Source organism: Thamnophis sirtalis, unplaced genomic scaffold (genome assembly GCF_051295495.1).
Source record: "Thamnophis sirtalis isolate CommonGarterSnake01/CBP01778 unplaced genomic scaffold, rThaSir2_p1.2 scaffold_1, whole genome shotgun sequence".
Lineage (NCBI taxonomy): Eukaryota > Metazoa > Chordata > Lepidosauria > Squamata > Natricidae > Thamnophis > Thamnophis sirtalis.
This window is the reverse complement of record NW_028261381.1, coordinates 76,641,841-76,662,647: the sequence shown is the minus strand read 5'-3', so window position 1 is coordinate 76,662,647 and position 20,807 is coordinate 76,641,841. Positions and strand designations below refer to the sequence as shown.

The 20,807-nt window shown below is 36.8% G+C and overlaps 1 protein-coding gene across 1 annotated transcript in view; it reads left to right on the top strand.

Annotated features, from left to right (window-relative positions):
- The window catches only part of CTSD (cathepsin D), a 34,020-nt gene that overhangs the window by 7,820 nt on the left and 5,393 nt on the right, over positions 1–20,807 (top strand). The window contains exons 3-7 of the mRNA XM_014067655.2: positions 10,307–10,430; positions 13,601–13,719; positions 14,972–15,171; positions 15,998–16,120; positions 18,163–18,307. Of these exons, the coding sequence (XP_013923130.2) occupies positions 10,307–10,430; positions 13,601–13,719; positions 14,972–15,171; positions 15,998–16,120; positions 18,163–18,307 (711 nt within the window). The remainder of the gene's footprint in view (positions 1–10,306; positions 10,431–13,600; positions 13,720–14,971; positions 15,172–15,997; positions 16,121–18,162; positions 18,308–20,807) is intronic.

Below are 20,807 nucleotides of genomic sequence, written 5' to 3'. Positions count from 1 at the left end.
ATGTTCCCATTTCCACTCTGCTTATTCAGCTTATGCTTTGCCCTTCTATAAATATAGCTTAAATTTTAAGTTGTTATTGCCATTTTTCTGGTGATTTTGCTTATGCTTCTGAGATGCCTGCCTGCTTTCCAATAAACTGTTAAATAGAAACTGCCACTTATTTGATCTGGAAAAGGATATCTACTGCAGTGAAGTTGATGAGGTTCCTCTTCCTTTGGAACGCATCACATATTCCTATGAGGCATATGGGAGAACAGCAGTGTGTTGGGGAGAAGAGATGAGTAGCTGCCACTGTGGCGGGAACCTAGGAAAAAAATGAAGCATGTGTCTCTTCTCTCCCTCTCTTCCCCCACCCCCATTATCTGTTATGGATCGAAATGGTCTGTACCTCCAATTTGGAAAAGTACAGAGGTTGGCAACCTTAAATATTCAAAAAGCCACAAAGGTCCTAACCAGAAGCCCCCCCCCCCTTCAGTTCTGGAGTCAACCGGAAGGCCTGTTCCCCTACCATAGAGTCTCCTCCTAATGCAATGTCCTTTATTCTACTTTGATCACTTCTATAAGGCTTTGGGCTTGTAGTTATAAACTGATCCATTACTCAGCATTTTCCATGCCTTCCTACGCAACTCAACATATACCTTTAATGTTGGGCTTAACAGAGCTTGATACTCGTCTTCCTGACTGGAAGTACTTGGGGTCCTCTGTCATTTTTCTGGGACCTCTTCGGGCTCATATAGTCTTCTTCTCCTGAAGGAGGGGAAATCCACAGAAGGGGAGCATTTGCTCAAATGCAATCAAATCCTCTCTTCTCAGTCAACACAGCAAAGCAACAACGTGCTAAGGAGAACCCACCTCAGCATACAGTACGTCATGGGAAAATAGCACATAGTTAAGTTTGACTTGGTCTGACAAATATGAAGCGATCCTAACCAAAAGCCCTATCAATTGTTGAGCTGACCAGAAAACCTTCCCTTTGGCATAGAGTCTCCTCCTGGTGTGCCGTGCTTCCCCACCCCCACAACCCCTGCTATCAATATTGTGGTGCCGGCCAGTGACGGGGAGCTGCAGCAGAGGGATGAAAAAGCCACATGTGGCTCCAGAGCCGTGGGTTGTTGACCCCTGTGGTAGTCCGTGACTTAAAGCTACAATTTCTGTTGCTAAACAAAGGGATTAAGTGAGTCCCACCCAATTTTAAAACCTTCTTTTTCCCATGGTTGTTGTGAATCATGTAGTTGTTAAGCAAATCCAGCTTCCCCCATTGTTTTTGCTTGTTGCATCTAGCTGAGAAGATCACAAATGGCAAATACATGATACTGAGATCCACCAACCACTGTGAGAACATGCTGGTTGCCAAGTGCATGAATTTTTATCCCAGAATCAGGGACATGGTACGATGGTCATCAGTGCAAGGAATGGTTGCAAGCCACCTTTTTCAGTGGTGGTGTAACTTTCAACTGTTGCTTAATGAAGTCAAGGACTTGCCTGTATTTTATCAGACATATTTCTTTTCATCTTGTCATATTTCTTGTGGTTTTGTCACTTTGTTTGCCAAATCCAAGTGAGCTCTACAAGAATGGTATGGAATTGTTTAATCAAGCTTTATGTGTGATGTTGAAATGTACAAAGTAAAATTGCTCAATATGTTCCTGCTCCGTATTTATTTATTTTTTTAGGAAAAACTTAACATATTTTTTGGAGTATAAGACACCTTTTTCCCTCAAAAAAGAGGGTGAAAATCTGGGCGTGTCTTATGCACTGAATACAGCATTTTTGGCCTCCCAAAACCCTGCCCCATTTGCAAAAATGGCCATGCAGAGCCTTTAGGAGGCTTTCAGAGTGCTCTTAGGGGCTGGTGAGGGCAGAAATGAGTGAAAAACAGGCTGTTTTTTGCTTGTTTTTGCCCTCCCAGCCCCCAGGAGCACTCTATAAACCTCCTAAAGGCTATGTGTGTCTTTTTTTTTTTTTTTTTTTTACAAAAAACGGGCCAGTTTTCATGAAAAACGGGCCATTTTGGGGAGATCTGCAGAGTGCAAAATCTTTTTTTTAATTTGCCTCTTCAAAATCTTGGTGCGTTTTATACTCCAATACATCTTATACACCAAAAAATATGGTAATTGGTCTTTGGCTTGGACGGGGAAAAGGAGGTAGCATATTAAATCACATTTGGCAATTATATACAGTCCAACTCTTCACTTGAAGACCTTCTTGAGGTGATACCCTTCCAGGGTAGACTTACAGTGATTTAGATGATATTCAGACATAAATATACCTATATCGAGTGTTTTGAAGCATATCTTCACAATCTGTTTTTGTAAATTTATAGGCCAGCCCATAATACTTTCAGATAAATTGAGTTGACATCTGTGAAGTTAATTGGGATGAATGCCATTGTAGGGACAAAAGGAACATCAGCCTAAACTCCTCTATCTGGCACACTTTCTGTGACATATACTGTACATAGAAATAAAAAGTGCCTCAAAGTGCCAATCCAACTATATTGCAGATCTCATGCTGCTATTATTTGCATAAAACAAAGTAGCTTAGTCATGGTATTCCAAAGCCATGTTAAAACCTCTTGTAGCCTTAAGGTTCTGAACAAATTAGATGTTCACACTCCTTCCTTTCTCATACTATCAATTATGTTTATATAAAACAAGTACCAACTTGCTCTTCAGTCATACTTCATTTACAAGAATGGAATTGGGTCTTCTTCAGACGCATTTGAATCTGCATAGGATCTAATACAGTTTATCTCCCCAACCGACAGGATCTGGAGGCTGTCAAAATCCACATGTACTTTATAGTGCACATAGATTTCTTTATGCCCCATTGCTAAAACCTCTGCTTATTCATGCATCCAGTGGGTGGAGATTCTAGAGAGAATAAGACAGAGGGCTGATCAGGCTTGCATTTCTACTTTTTTTTTTTAATTTGCCATTCAAGTCATAAGGCTTTCAAGATATTTGAAGAGCAATTTAAACAAAAAACCAAACAAAAGTTAATGCAGCCAAGAACAGTTTGAAATAAAAGAGTTCAAGTCATCCATACAACTTGCTGTGAACAAAATTATATATAGATATATATGCAATATACGCAATATAATATATAATTTCTGTTCCAATACTTGCCTGGTTTTAAAATTATAAGGATGATGAAAAATCTTGACACTATTGTATTTCAGGAACTTGTCAGGTAATTAGGAGAAGTGGGTTTGATGCTGACATTTTTGCTTTGTGTTGCATTTTTCTCAAGGAAGTGTTTCGGTTGAAAGATAATCTACAGTTCTGTACCTTTAAAAATAGTGTAATACCATGGTTCCCCAAAAATAAGACAGGGTCTTATTTTCTTTTGACCCTCCCCCCCCCCCCCGAAACAAGTGCTTGGCCTTATTTTCGTGGAGGTCTTATTATTATTGAGGTGCAGGAGGCGGCGAGCGTGGTCACCTCATGGCTGCTGCTGTGTTGCAATATTTTTGGTGAGGTGTTAGTTTTGGGGGAGGGATTATTTTAGCGCATGTGCTCAAAAGTCCAAATGGGCTTATTATCCGTGAAGGTCTTATTTTCAGGGAAACAGGGTATTTGTAATGGGGGGTGGATGATGTTTGGGAGTATTATGGGATGGCTATGAGTATTATCTCTAAGTAACTTTGAAACAAGATGGCAAATAAATTTTGTAATAAATTTAAAAAAATAAATTATCTCTGATGCTTAATTAATTTTATTTTTATCTGCATATGTTTCATCTAGGCATAGCAAACATTGCTTTTTACATAATGAATGTCTTGTGCATTGAAGCAAATACATGATGTTTGAGTCTCATTATTCATCTTTGCTTTGATGTGGTGTTTTGGTCTACATGCACATGCCGTAGTCTCTATCTGCCTATTAGTCTTTTCAGATCATCATCGAGGTTCAGAAGAATGCTTTGTACTTAGGCTACCAGTACAAACATTATTTTAAACATTATTAGTTCCCTTCTGAATTAGCCACACCTATCCTGACATCATGTTGTAAAAGCTTTCTCCTTCCCCTTGGCAATTCTTTGTTGAATGAACACACAGCATCCTCTGAAAATGCCCAATCTGTCTATTGTTCAAGCATGGGAATTGCAGAACAAGCTAGCTTTGCTCTTATTACACACAGGAAAGCAACTTTGAAAGTCAAGTCAAGGAGAGCTTGCTAAATTGCTCTCTGTACCTTTGCTTTTCAGAAGAATGGCAAACATAATCTGAAGTGCACTAAGGAATCACATGCAATTTAAATACAAGTAATAACAAACTAACCTTTCTCCAAAAAAAGCATTTTCCCCTCTGTTTGCCACACCCGATTAGCTGACATGCCATCATTTGAAATATGAATAAGATAAGTGATGTACTTACGTAGCTCCTTTTCCTTTGCTGAAGTGGTTTCAATCTAGTTAAAAAACACTACACTTTTGAATTGAATGGAAAGGTGTAAACTATTGAAACAATCTTCTTTGTATTTACTATATCTGTCTTCTCAGTTGTATAGGTGAGGCTCTTAATTTTTCATTCTTTACACAATTTTAAGCTAATCAGCAAATAAAAATACAAATATATGCAATAGCATTCAAGTTTCCTCAGAACTTCAGAGTTGATAAGCACAGGATTTTAAAAAGGTCATCCTGGAAATTATTATAAATAGAATAGAATATAGAATAGAAACCATAAGGATACAAGCAACAAAGTTAAAATCATACAGTCGTAAGTGGGAGGAGATGGGTGATAGGAACGATAGCAATAGCAGCCCTCCTAAGCTGTTTACAAAGCCAGCATATTGACCCCAACAATCTGGGTCCTCATTTTACCCACGTCAGTAGGATGGAAGGCTGAGTCAACCTTATTAATGCTATATAATTTTAGCCAACTCTCACGTCGTCTTGATATTCAATAAATTCCAAATAATATGGATATTATCAAGAACATGTATGTTTTAGATTTTGAATTAAAAGTAAGCACATCTTTACCTACCTGGATGTTTATTAAAAACGTAACTCAAAAGCTTGAGTGCCCTGTATAAACCTAGACTAAGACGAATGCACTATAACTGGAAAAATACTGTATGCCAAAGTAGCTGGTAAAAATCAGTCTCCAAATTTATCAAGGAAATAGGTTTATAGTTTGAATGCATACTAGAATATTTGCCTGATCTGGGAATAACAGTGTTGCTTTATTAAAACTAAATGCAGTGGATTGATTTGAGAAAGCTGCACTATAAACCTCTAATAAAAGAAGAGATAAAAATCTGCTTTATGTTTTATACCGATCATTGACCAAAGTCATTGACCATGAGTCTTCTACATTTTCATAGATTTAACTGTAATGATAATCTTTGAAGCAAGTTCTGAGCATATGGGAAATATGGATTCTTTAAAAAGAATCCATTGCTCCTTCAGTTGATGAGGAATTAATATTATATAATTTAGAATTACATTCAGATGTGTTGAATAATGAATCTGGAATCTGTTCTTCTCCCACTTGTATCTTCAATAAATGGTACAATATTACATTGCATAACTCATTTAATATCCAACTAACTTGCTCCATGTTCCATATCTCATTGCTTTGTGCAAAGTAATCAAAACTCAGTTTAGAAGCCCAAAGAACTTATTAAATTTGCATTTAGCAGAGACCAAAGATCTTTATCAGACCAGGGACAGGTGGGGTGTATAATGCCATCCAATTCTCTCTTAAACCACAATGATTATTTCAGAGAGAGGCTTTGATGAACATCTACTTCAGCAAGCTTTCAGTGAGAGATCAACCTTCTGCATTAGTAGTGCCAACATCAGTCGATCCATCATGACTCATATTTCTCTAAAAGAATTTTTTTGTGATACAAAATTGTCAAAAAGTAGAAAAAGTTGTCTACTAAAACATGGAACCACAGGTGATTTCTTAGCAAATCTTTCCTTTGAAGCTGTTGAAAAACCACTGTAGTTGCTAAATAAACTAACTTTTGCAATCTTGCTGAAGCTGTTTGAAAGAGCCTCATTATAGTGTTCTCATCTCAGCCACACCCAGCCCACCCCCACAGTTGTTCACATGGGGGAAAATACTATAATGAGGCTCTTTCACAATCAGCCATGCTTAGTCAACATTTGACTTGCAGTGCTAGAACATATTAGAAATGTCACCTGGGAAAGATGAAGCTGATATTCATATTTGGGGAAATGATTTTCAAATGTATTTGAAATGCTTGCTTCTCTGGTGCTTTTCTGAAGTGGTGCATATTCAAAGGAACTTAAATAATAGTGCTGAATTAAGACAGAAGGATAAAAAAAATCTCAATTTCATTTTATTTCTCCATATATTTAACAGCTTGATAACAGGGTTTTTGTACCCTAGGGATGGGCAGAGCTGTAGATCTGAAAGAAAAATAAGTACTTCGGAAGACACGTAGGTGCACACATAGCAATTAATAATTCTTTAAAGCAGATTTGCATCTTTCCCTGGGATTGTTTTGCAACTCTGGCATCAGTGCCCTAGTATAAGCCAAAGAACCTTTTTCCCTGTGAATTTGAAGTGTTGTGAAGCCCTGGGTTTTTGGTTTTTTGTTTTGCTTTTTTTTGGTTATGCAATAGATTATGATAGTTGATTAGAGGCTATCAAATCTGGTGACTGCATGGACAAATGCTTATTAACTTGCCTGTGTCTAATAATAACTTGTAGCTCTTCCAAGGACATTCCAGTAATGTATTTAATCTCATCTATCCACTTTATCCATTGTGTCCCTCTCTGTCTATTTCTCACAATCTTACCAATCATAATAGTTTTCTCTTGTTCTCTCATCTCTCCTCATCTCATATGGCCAAAACATGGCCAAAACATGGCCAATCATTGCTTTATGAGAATAGCCAATTTTACTTCATCCAGCGCTAATTGGTTCCTGTAATCGGTGGTAACTGTAATGAAGGTTTTAAAAAATCGTAATTTAAGACGTCTACCTCATTCCTCACCTATATCATTGTTCAGTTTTCATAACTGTTCATTGTCACTGAAAAATCCATGGCTTTTAAGTGTTTTATTGTTGCCATTGAAATGAACTTCCCATTCATGTTTTAGTTCCAGGTTTATAATTGGAATGCCTTCCTTGGATTAATCTCATATTTTTACAGGAACTCAAAAAACAAAAACTATATCTCAGTTTTAGTTTCAAATGTAATTTCATCAAACAATACAGATTAATTCTATCTTTATCATCTTACATCAGTTTCTCATTTTTATTTTTATCTTTTAGATCTTATTTTTGACTAACAAAGAAGCACATCTAAATTTTCTAGTATTTCTGCCACTATACTAGTTAACATCTCTTTCGATTTTGCTATTATGATTTAAATCAATAAAGGAACAGTTTGATTCCTTGTCTCAGTCTTTTGAATTCTCAAACATTTGCTTCCCCAAATTTACCAGGCTTTCCTGAAAATAAGACAGGGTCTTATTTTCTTTTGACCCCCAAAATATAGCCTTGGCCTTATCAGCACGGGAGGGTATTGTTTTGGGGTTGTCAGGTGACTGCTCTCTTGAGAGTGGGCTCTCAAAGAGCCTGGCGTGGGGATGGGAGGATGTGGGCACAGCCTTGGGGGCGAACGTCTGTGTTGTGTTGTCACAGCAGTGCAACAGAGCAGTCATGAAGTGACAACGCTCACAAGCAGCTGCCCAGCAACCCCCCTCTCCAGCTGGGCAGAGCGCCACTCACTGACATAGCACTATCCCTAAGGCGCCAAGCCGTGCGAGCACCTGTCCCCCCTTCCTCTGTGGCTCCTGTGGCTTGGTTATATTTTTTTAAGGGTTATATTTTTGCCCACCTCAAAAATCTGGCATGGCCTTATTTTCAGTCATATTTTTGGGAAAACACATTAGTTCTTGCTATATCTTTTTATTGTATCATCAGATTATCCAGCACAGGCATTGGCAATATTTTTCGTATTCTGGCATAGTCCATATGGTCAGATGTAAACCTCCTCCTCATAGTCTCTTGCTCTTCGTTATCTGGCTCATGTCACCTGAGAATGACTAACCTATGTTTTATTCACAGCAGTGCTGTTTGGATCTAATCTGTTTGGATGGGAATTATGGGAATATGAGTCTAACATAATTGAAAAGCTTTAGTTGAGGGGAGAAAGGCTGTCTTATTAAGAAAGAACGAAAGTGAGTGAATTTCTTGCCTCAAAATATGAGGTTCAAGGAAACCATCTAAATCCAAAATCTATCATTTTGTTTATTTCTGTTCCTTCTTAGGTTTTTTTTAAGGCATATTTTTACTCCTATTCATAGTTTTAAAATTGCTGGTATTAATTTTAATTATTTTTTTTAATTACATTAATTAATTTTACAGATTGGCAGGAATACACAAGAACAATTGTGGCACTTTCAGTACAGGTATTCCTTGACTTATGACTATAATTGGGACCAAAACTTACATTGCTAAGCTATTCAATGATTAAATGAGTCATGCCTGATTTTATGGTCATTTAAATAAATCACCACAGTCTTTAAGTGAATCAGATTTTCCTCATTGAATTTGCTTGTTGGAAGCTCCCTGAGAAGGTGCTAAATAGCAATTATGTGACCCTGGGACAGTGCAACCATCATAAATACAGGCTAATTACCAAGTGCCCAAATTTTGATTTTGTGCCATCATTAAATGAATGGTCATAATTTGAGGACTCCCTGTAGAGGATAGATGATGTGCCAGCTGTGTTGCTAGAATGGGAAGAACAAGAATAAAGCATCATGTGTACATTAGCAGCTATGAACTACATTTATACAATTGCTCCAAAGTTTCTAAGTTCATTTTCAATGGAAGTAGCTACTTTGACAAAATTGACAGTTTGGGAATTGCTTCGCTAGGGTATAATCAATTCCAAACTGCTATTATATTAGCCTACTGAAGGTTACCCATTGTCCTTCTGATGTTATAGTTCTTTGATTATGCTGGAGAAATCTGCACAAACGTATTTCTAAACTAGCAGAAACCTATGCTCCATATGGGCCAACAATTACAGTGTGCATAAATCTGTATACTGTAGTTCTTTTTTGCAAACAAAAGTAGATATGAATGAATGTAGAAACAGTTCAACAGTTGTAGCAACACTACACTCTTTAAGTGAATAGCAACACTTGGCCATTCTTATCAGTAGTCTTTCCAAACAGCTTTCTTTTATTTTGTATAACAATACACAGACAGGTGCAGCTCATAATGAGTCATTTTCACATGGTAAGGAGACCTTTCCATATTGGACCTTGGCCAAGCAGACTTAAGTTTCCTTTTGGCTGTGCCAGTTCTATTCCAGACAATAGGTAGGAAATATACATTTGCTAAGTAATAGTTGAAGGCTGTTGAAAATAGCACAATTTTGCATGGAAGCTGGTTACGTGATAGGTCTGAACACAGAAATGTTGGAATAAACAGCAAAGGTCTTAAAACATAATGAAAAGTGCATTATAAAGCAGTATCTAATTTGAAGAATGAGAGAGCTGAGAAAGCGGGAAAAAATTCAACAAAGGGAGAAGCTCAAGATCTTACTCTTTTCTGGAAGAAACATTGCAAAATATTAATTATTATTAATATTTTGAAATGAAGCCTGTTGAAGCAGTGAATGGATTCTTCCTTTAGTCTGTCTTTTTTGTTGGTATCATACTTTATATATTGCTTTTCCTACATTCTCTTGTATGTTCTTGGTGACCAAGAAGCAGAACAAGCTGAAGTTTTTATAATTGATTATTTCATAGTGGCTGGGATTTTGGACAGTAAGAAGATTTACTTGACTTTTCTTGCACGTAATAGATGTAAACAATTCATTCCAGGATGGAGGGAATAAATTGTTGCTGCTGTTATTATCATATCCCATCTTTATTTTGTACAACTCAAGGTGCATACATGATGCTTTTTGTTCATAAAATATTAGAAAACACCTAACTGAAGTTTTTTGACTTTGGATGTCAAAAACTCTGTTTGACATTGTCTTAAAACCTCTCTATTGTGGCATCCTAATGATGAGTATCCTTTCCTAGTGCTGCCTTTTTCCCTATAAATCTTTATAATAGAAGTGAGAAAGATTTTTTATTTTACTTTTCATTTCTGAGACTGATTATTGTTGCAGTGTCCTGACATTCTTATTTTCTCTAAAATAATGAACAATGTAATTAGCAGTGTAGCTGGATGAAGCATATTTTGGATCTATATAGTTATATAACAGCTTGGAATGGTCCTCTTCCCTCTCTGTTTCTCACTTGAGGAATTCTTAGTTATTTATTGTCCTTGCATGTCATTTTCTTTTTCAGGCACAGTATTATGGGGAGATAGGTATTGGGACTCCACCACAGAAGTTTACTGTCGTCTTTGATACTGGCTCATCAAACCTCTGGGTGCCATCTATTCACTGTGGCATGCTGGATATTGCCTGCTGTAAGTATATGAAAACCTTGGTTGTCTATACACTGTTTCTCAGCCCAGCTACTGAACTTTTGCTGGTATATAGCAATGATGGGTTCCGTATCCCATTGCAACCAGTACGTTGCGCATGGGGCCGGGCGTCCTAGTCAGGCATGCACGCATGAGCACGCCACCACCCTGCGGCATCCAGCTGCTTGGCAGTGGTTGCGCAGGTGCCGCACGCTATGCGTGCGTGCCCAATTGGCCAGATGCATTATAAACAGCTATAGAACGCGGGTGGGCAAAACAAGCCACCGTACCGGTAGGGTAGCCGCTACTCCCATCTACTACCAGTATGGCCGTACCTGGCCGTACCGCTTGGAACCCGCCATTGGTACATAACTAAGAGCCTATCCAGTTTATAAAATTGAGGAAATCCTCAGAAGAAATGAATTTCTTATACAGAAACTGTATAAGAAATTGATTTCTTCTGAAGACTCCCTCAACTGCTTTCTTGGGCCATATCCAACGTATACAGTGGATTTTTATATATCAATCTGGAGTTGTTCTGTTCCTTTCAACTGAACTTTTAAGTGTCCTCCAGTTCTATTTCAGGTTGTTGGTCAACTCAATGGAAGAAATTTGGAGGAGGATATTATAAGGAGGGGGAATTTTAACTTCTGGCAGAATGACATTTAGATAAATCCCATATATATGCTACAACCAGAACTCACTCAACTCACCAACCCTTGAGAGAGAAGTAATTGTAGTCCCAGGCTTCCAAAAACTGCCCAAGGCTAGAAGACACTACTCTTCTGTAGTAGTGATAATATTCTGGAATAATTCTTTATGAAGATCACCCTCCCCTGTATTTTTCTGCTGTATTTTAGGAAGCTGTTGAAGATAGAAATATTTTGGAAGACATTCTCTTAAAAAGCACTATACCATTGTTTCTTTTGTTTGTTATTCTGCCTTTGTTGGAGGTTTATGAAGCCAATATTTTAATGTATTGTGGATGCTCTAGCTGTTGTCATATTGTTTTTATGTACTGCTTTTTACTTCATTTTCTAGAGCTTCCATAGCTTTTTAGCTATGTGTGATGCCTGATTTGATTATTCTGTTTTGTTTTTCTCTCAATACTGACAGTTGTGATAAGTATCTTTTTGTTACTCTGCCTCTCTTAAATTCACTGAAGTGTGTTTCCTAATTCCTGAAATAAATAGACCACTTTCTGTTTGTGATGAACTTCTGAAGCAAATCCATACCCCACTAGAGATCATAATGAACTCATCTTCCAAACTGTTCTGTGCAGCTTCTTCCATCCCCCAACTCTGTTGGATTAAAAAGATGAGAGTTACAACACACAAAATGAAGCCAATGCACCCTTCCAAATTAACTAGATGATTTAAAATTTAGGTTAAAGAGAGATTATCTTTCATATTTGTAGTTTCAGACTTAAGCATTCTCTTTTGAAATTACTAAACTTGATGAAACTGTAATACAACTCTACTTCCATTGTACTGGACTAAAGATAGCTAACAATTGTTTGAAGGAAAAGGTTCAATTTGTGATAAGAATAATTAAATAATTCTGATCAGAGTTGAATAGGGCTGAAAAAAGTGAACAACATGGGAAATAAACTTTCAAATTATCTCCAATTCTCTTTAAAAAGTACAAGTCCTGTATTCATATTCTACTTTCTCAAATTTGGAGATTCTTGAAAAAATATATGCCAGGTTAGCCAATTCTCACATACTTTTTTCAAGCCTAATTTAACAACCAAAATGGGATTTTTCCATTTAATTTCTGAATTCTTAGGAAAGCTTTAAAAAACTCACTTTTGTTAATTATTCCAAATAAAAAGCTGCATTCTGGTAGTTATTTGCCCTACTCAAAAAAAAAATCCTTAATTCAAGTGGACACTTGTCAGCAGAGGATATTTATCAGCAGATGGCACTTGAAAAGGACAGAGCTACTTCAGGTTTAAACTTATAAATGTTGAATCTCATAAGGAGTGTAAAAGACTCTAAAAGCCACTTTTCCTCTGTGGTTTCTTAGTTCAATTTGATTGATTTTCTTTATGAGGGCATGAATAAAGCAGTACATGAATTGAGTAAAGTATATGGCTTTGGTCCATATTTTTAAGGCAAATAATACTTGTTCTAGTTATTTTCCTCTGCTTAAGATGTTGCAGAACAGGTATAACAATGCAGATTAATAACAAGTATAGAATATTTTAAAATTATATAATTTTAAGTGTTTCTTAGTTTCCTGCAGCTGAAATAAAGCATTTTGTATACCTTTCTCCAATGTTTTAAACCAAAGTTCAATCCTTTAGATTAAGTTCTGAAAAGTAGATAAAATAAGCCATAGAGATATCTGTCTATTGGGGGAGGGGGTTATGATGACATTAGCGAAAAAAATATTCATGTCTTATCTCTGCTTTTTTTCACCACAAGATTGAATTAGAATTCAGAATTATAGATAGAATTCACAAAGTACATTCTCCTTATCAGATCTTAAATGTGGTGAGCCAAAATACATCTCTTTCCCTTTGTTTATATCCATCCCATCTGTCTGTTGCAACGTGGAAAGCAAATTAAAAATGCTATGAGCACTAAGTACAGGTAGTCCTCGCTTAATGACAGTAATTGGAACTGGAAGTTCTGTCGCTGAGCAATGTGGGCATAAAGCATGATGACACATAACCATGCTACCTAGCAACAGCACTTCCAGCACTTCAGGTTGCCATCGTTAGGTGAATCCAACGACAGTGCTAAGTGCAGTAACATGTGGCTGCTATTTGTAACCTTTTGCCAGCTTCCCCATTTACTTTGCTTATTAAAAACTGACAGTGAAGGTTGCAAATGGTGATGACATGACTGCAGTATGCTACGACGTTATAATTGTGTGTTGGATGCCAAACAACTGAGTGCAATTATGGGACTGCAGATGATACTACAATAGCCACTAGAAGCAATGGCCATAAGTACCGCTCGTGCAGCGCCCTTGTAACTTTGAATTGTTGCTGAACTTGTGGTCATTAAATGAGGACTATCTGTGCTATTAATTTGGCTACTGTCTTGCCTTCCACATCTATAGTTGAGTATCCATGATTTTTATTTAGAGCATACAGTCAATTAACTTGCGTACATTAGTTTCATGCATGTGTTCATCTTACAGTCCTTATGTTCTTTCTGCAGTGATACATCATAAGTATGATTCTTCAAAGTCTAGCACATACGTAAAAAATGGTACAGATTTTGCCATCCATTATGGTACTGGAAGCCTTTCAGGATATCTCAGCCAAGATACTGTGACGGTTAGTACAATGACAGCATTTCATTATTTAAGTCATAAAAGGTTCCATTTCTTTAACCAAAATACTGTATTAGCTTTACTTCATTGCGGTTCTGAGAAATATTTGAAAGAGTGTATAGATATCACATGATTGTATCTTCTCATTTTAAAAGGCAAATGTTTACTGAACTTCTTACTTATTCAGACAAAAGAAACCATCCCAAACAAACAAATATAAGAGACTATTCAGGCCTTTTTGAATAGAAGTTTTTCCATTTTGTCATTTCATTAAAAAATGAGCTCAAGCTTCTTTTCTTGGTTTTGTTTTTCTTTAAACACTGCCACTGCACTTTTAGTCATCTATAACAGAAAAGCAAATAAAGTGATGAGGACTTGTGATGGGGAAACATTGAATTAAAAGAACTCTTTTCAAGTAAAAACACATTTCAAGGAAATGTGCAGCTCTCCCATGCAAAACATGGATCATTTATCTCGCAGCCATAGTAATATGAATCCAAGCTATTGCCTGACTCATAATTTTATTATCTATACATCCTGATATTTCTTCACTTTTAATAGTCTAATATGGGGTCGTCTTTTTTACCTTCCTTTGGAAAAAAAATAGGAGTTTTCACTCAAAAAATTAAAAGTCCCAATTCTAAGAATTAAAAAATGGATATGTCTTTAGATATGTCCTCCCCCTACTAACTATTTATTTAATGGATTAAATAATTAGCTTCTTCTATCCTGTACATTTCCTTGCTTGTGCTGTTTCCTAATCCAGGTGATATTCATGGGTTTTTTTCCTGCATAATCTTCCTTTATCTTTATTGGATTTTAGTTTTGTCAAAATGTGAAGCTCTCTCTTCATCCATAATCAATAACCTTTTTAGCAAGTTACTTAGTTGTTTGATTCCTTGGGGGGGGGATTGCTTATTTAAATCTTTTTAAGTCTCTAACGAAGTAATATGAGTTTATACAGTTGATGAATAATATGCAGATTCTAGATTTGGCTGAACTACAGTTCCCAACAATAGATTTCGCAGCATAGTCACCCAGTTCATTTGAAGGAAGTGGCTAAGTTAGAATGATACTATCATCCTACATAGAGTGCAAAGCACTAAGCAATCCATTTAGGAATTTCTAGATATTTGTGTTTTGATTGCTCTATAGCATACAGTGTTCGTTGAGGTGTATCAACTGAATATTGCCATTTCCAGATGTGATTTAAGTGTGTATTTTGACTTCTTCCTTCCTGTTGCTTTTCCTATTAGATTGGCGACCTGTGTGTCAAGGACCAGTTGTTTGGTGAAGCCACCAAGGAGCCTGGCATCACTTTTATTGCTGCGAAGTTTGATGGCATTCTTGGCATGGGATACCCCAAGATTTCTGTGGATAAAGTAGCACCTTTCTTTGATAATGTAATAAAACAGGAATTATTGGAAAAGAACATATTTTCCTTTTATCTAAACAGGTGAGTCTCAATCTTTTCTAATTTTATGTCCACCCTTGCTATATATCCAGTTTTTACAGCATAAGCTGGAGACCCATCCATTTTCAAAGCAATTGCCTCATTGTTTATTAGATTAGATTTATTAGATTTTGTCAATAGATATGAATCAAGATATACATAGGAGACCATGCCCATTTTATGTACAGTTTTAAACAACATGGTCTTTCTACAAAGATGCAGATTTGGAACTTTTTGAAGGCTCTTGAACTATCAGAGCACACTCCCAATTATATAAATAATAAATGCCCAAACAGATAACTCTTGTCTTTGAAGCAGGTTCTTCTGAATTCAGTTTGGACTTACGAGTGAGAGTTGTTAGGATTTCAAAGTTGTTGAAAGAGCCGAGGTGGCGCAGTGGTTAAATGCAGCACTGCAGGCTACTTCAGCTGACTGCAGTTCTGCAGTTCGGCTGTTCAAATCTCACCAGCTCAAGGTTGACTCAGCCTTCCATCCTTCCGAGGTGGGTAAAATGAGGACCCGGATTGGGGGCAATATGCTGACTCTGTAAACCGCTTAGAGAGGGCTGAAAGCCCTATGAAGCAGTATATAAGTCTAACTGCTATTGTTATTGCTATCCTTGAAGGAACATTCAAGTTATATTTAATTATGTTGCTTTGCTAAGATCCTGTGAAAGTATGTCAGATCCTACACAATCTGTAAACCTTTTGGTCTGCTTGTGTTCTTTATTCTTCATTGTTTCTGTAAATTCAGTATAGTGGCTCAGAGGCTACCCCCTTGTTTGTACTGATTTTTCTTTCTTTCTGCACTTGTGTATTGTCTCTTCAAGGGATCCAAAAGGCCAAACTGGAGGGGAATTGCTTTTTGGAGGAACAGATTCCCAGTATTATTCTGGAGACTTCAATTGGGTGAACGTAACTCGTAAAGCTTATTGGCAAGTCCATATGGATAAGTAAGTTTGCTTTGCTTTGAATATCCTGTATACCTAGTTTTATTTATTTATTTATTTATTTATTTATTTATTTATTTATTTATTTATTTATTTATTTATTTATTTATTTATTTATTTATTTATTTATTTATTTATTTACAATATTTATAGAGCCACCCATGTTATAACCAATTCTGGGGATCTCCTAATTAAACAATGTCTGTAGCTCACTAGCTTATGGTTTTAGATAAGTCTAAACCATTCTATACCAGAATGTTGCCTTATGGCATATAACATTTAGAAACATAGATGGCAATGACTAAAAAGGGTGGTTCTTTTTAGACTTAACTTGCTGCAGAAAGAGAATTGGGGTGGAAAGGAGGAAGAATGGTTTTAAATGTCTCATCCTCCTGAAAGGTATCTTCACTGTGGTATAATAGTGTAACTTCCACAGACTTCAGTTTGTTGCTGCATATTATGCTTGTTACGTACAGGGAAGAATATGTGTTAAATTTGTTTCTGTCATCCTGTTTCTTATTCCTACCCACATCCCTATACTATTAGAAACAAGAAATGAGAAATATTTTGATCTCTTAGTGTATTGATTGATGGCTGCTTTGTCTGAAAGCCAAGTTTCTAGGAATTCCCTAGTGGTTTTGGATTTGGTTGGGAAAGAGTGGTGATTTTTCAGGACCTGCAACTAAGTTCTGAGATGAAACTTAACACTGGTGCTCAAGTCTCAAAGCAGAGATTTTAATGCATTGTCTAGAAGCGCTCCCACACAGAAACCAAAAGTATGGATCTAGTATATAGATAACATCATCATAGTTAAAAAGGTGCATGAGACAATCAATAATATCTTTAAAGAAATAAAGTTCACAGGGGAAAAAGAAAATAACTCCCCTTCCTGGGTATCCTCATCGGGAGAGAAAACAGTAACAAACTAATGCAATTCTATCCCAAAACAACCCACATTAACCAAGAGCTCCATTACCAAAATTAAGAGTCCAATTTCCCACAAGAGTTGCTGTGTGAGAACATTATTCCGATGGACACAAACACACTGCAACAACTTGGAACATCAGAAAAAAGACTGCCTATATAATACCTTCCAACAGAATGGTTACCCACAGAACTTTTATCGAAAAGTGCCTTACCATTCCTATAGCACAACTAGGATATGCTGTGAAAATGATTATACCATACATGAAAAACATCTTACAAACAGCTAACATAACTATTACAACCATGGTACATCTCTTAGCACCCAAACCAATTAAAGCCTTCCTAAACATTTTAAGCAGGCCAAAAGACCCAAGTGGGCCCAAGAACAACAACAAAAAAGTCATTTACAACATACAGTGTAAGTACTATAACAACTATGTATGACAGGCAGACAGAACATTAGCAGCGTGCATCCATGAACACCAACTAGCAGTCAGAAGACACAATGAAAACTCATTTATTTCACAACATATAGAAAGACTCAAACACAATCTCAACTGGAAAACTTTTAGCATCTTAGACCAAGCCAAATGCAAAAATACTAGGGTATTCCTAGAAGCCTGGCATTCAGACAAATCGGCCATCAATAGATACATAGAGTTAAACCATATTTACACACCATTCAAAAGATAATAAAAAACAAAACAAAAATTCCAGAACACATCCTCTCCAGCAACCAACACCTAGATAAGCAGGGATTAACAGCAGACAGTCAAACAGAAACCAAAAACTGTATCAAAGATCCTCCAAAAAGAAAACACCCACCAACACTGGTAGGAGTGGTATATAAACAGGGAGCAAACTAAACACCTACTCACAATAATGTTGTCACATAATTGGATAACGAAACATCTACAAACAAACAATCTCAGAGCACCGAAGACTCCATGGTTTAACTGTGAGTTACATATGTTGGAACATGTGTAAAAGCTTGTTTCATATAACTCTAATAAATTTCCAGTAGTAATTGTATTCAATGTAACTGTGCAAGGATTTGATTTTATGTTCCTGGGTTCTTAAGAAGAAGAAAAAAAACTGAGATCTATCTTTCCTTCCAGGGTTGATGTTGCCAATGGCCTTACTGTGTGCCCAGATGGCTGTGAAGCTATAGTAGACACAGGAACATCACTTATTACAGGTCCAACTAAGGAAATTAAAGAGTTGCAGAAAGCCATTGGAGCCAAGCCAATCATTAAAGGACAGGTAAATTCAGACAGGAATTGGGGTATTGTGGTACTGCAGATGTTGGACTTACTAATTTGTGTGTTTGCTTATTTATTTGGCTCTAAGTCTGAACTTGATGCTAAGCATTCATCTTCAATTAATGAAATGTTGTTATTTATACATTGGCTTAAATTTAGGTCAGGTTCAGATACATCTACTTCGTGTTGACGCCATGAAAAGATAGCTTTCTTTCTAGTTCAAAGTTCTACTATCTTGAATAATTTATTTGAGATTTTTGTAATTTGCCTCCCATGCCAAAATATGGAGTCCTAGCCATAATAAATTTTCCTCCATGTTACTAATGTTTAATAAAAAAAACTAGAACTAGTGCAATTCTTCAGGTCAGAATGTAATAGCTGCTCAATTTCTGTTCTGCATATAATATTAGAAGACACATAATTCCTTATTTTCTGGATAAAAAGGCTTCTTTGCTGAGGTGTTAATTAACCTTCAAGTAGAAATAATAAATACTGAATAAAAATCTTTGAATTTAGTGAAATCTTCAACCGTCAGTCCCTCATAATGACAACAAAAAAGCCAGATTTCGTTTTAGGAATTAAAAAAAACAAACAAAATAAAACTACTAGTATAACCTTACACACAAATTGTAAGACACATTTGAATATTGAAAATAGTTGTGATCTACCCTCCATGAAATGGTTCACGGAGATTTAAAAATGGAGAAAAAGGCATTCAAAATAAATCAACTCACGTTACAGGAAGCAATGAAATGAATGATAGTAGTCCTTTGGAACCACATTTTTTTTAAACCAGAATTTGATTTCTAATGTCTTTAATTTGAGTGGGTGAGTTGGTCTCCTCAATGGCTAAGTTATCTATTCTGAGTCTGATATGTTGTCCCTCAAGATGTCTTCCAGCTGGGAAGGCATGATATCTTCCCATACTTTAATAGTATATGAGTGCTCTAATTCCCCCCCCCCCCCCCAAAAAAACCTTTCAGGCACCAGGGACCGATTTAATGGAGGGTGGTTTTTCCACAGGTCAGGCAGGCATGGTTTCATCCACTCCTGGATCCTGCATGTGCACAGATAGGGTTTTGCTCATGTGTGCAGCCCAGTTCCTGGTAGGCCACGGACTGGTGTCAGTCCACAGCCTGGGAGTTCGGGACCCCTGCTCTAAGCCTTTCTCTGTATTGCAGAGAACCCAGAATAGCTTTTCTCTGCTATTCTGCAGAGCAACCCAGAATAGCTTTTCTCTGCTAGAAAAGCTATTCTGGGTTGGCCCTTACTGTTCAATCCATCCCATAGTTGCTACCAAGTAACAGCAGAGATGATCCCCTTGGGTGAAAGGTTGCATTTCTCAAACTTCCTTTCTCAGAAGCTTCTTTGGGACTCCTTTCTTGCTGTGGTTGCTGCTTGGCAACTATTGCAGTTGTCACTTATTTTATGGAGAAAGGCGTTATGTCCCTTTTAACTCTGGCACATGAGGGAGGGAGGATCTCCATTGCTTATGCGAGAACCCTGAGGAAAAATAATAAAAAAAGAATATATTCTGTAATGCCGCCTTCTCAGCCTCTAGTGTGATTCATCTGATTGGGGAAATCAGTTTTCCCTTCTTTGGAGATCAATCTTACATGCAGTAGATAAAAATTATTTAAAAAAAGAAAAAAGGAGGAATTAAAAGTTCTTTTGTTCATTTAAGTAATCACAGGTTTTAAAGCCTTTAATGGCAAAGAAGATGAAAATACTGAGTTGTCCAAAAACCGCATCTGAAAAAGACCTGCCACAGAAAAAGTATAAATAACAATATAAGATTCTTGGCAGATACAAGATGATAGATCTCTTCATAGAGAAGATATTGTGTGTTGAGTTAAGAGGTGCCAAGCTGCATAAAACACATAATTTACTTGAGTAACTATAGAGAACATAAATATCAGGGACAGTATATGACAGAGACAATAGAGTTAACCATGCAGTAAAATAAAGCATAAACTCTTAATTTAGATTTCTAACTAATCTGGCTCGTTTGCTTCTTTGAAACAAATGGATTTACTGAAGCAAAGATTTATCTTTGCTTCCTCTGGATTTCACAGATTCTTGAAGCATTACAACCTTTAATCAAAGGCTCAGGAACAATATTACTTTAGATCCTTTCTTGTTCATATCCAATTTTTCAGTGGATGTTAGAAAACAAATCATCTCTCTTCAGAAGGGAAGGAATTAGAGGGGACTACTTTGTCTATGTACTAATCTCTATGCCATAATCAGAAATATTCTGCTTGAGACAGATTGATTCCCCCTTTGGGAAGTACACTATATTGCCAAAAGTATTCGCTCACCCATCCAAATAATCAGAATCAGGTGTTCCAATCACTTCCATGGCCACAGCAATGTTCTCTCTAAGCTGCATGCCTGCGCGGCTGCGCAGGTAACAAGAAAACACTGCGCACAAGTTTCAAACTGCAGCGCAGTGTTTCTTAATGTCTTTAAATGTGACTGAAAATATCTCCCCTCCCTCC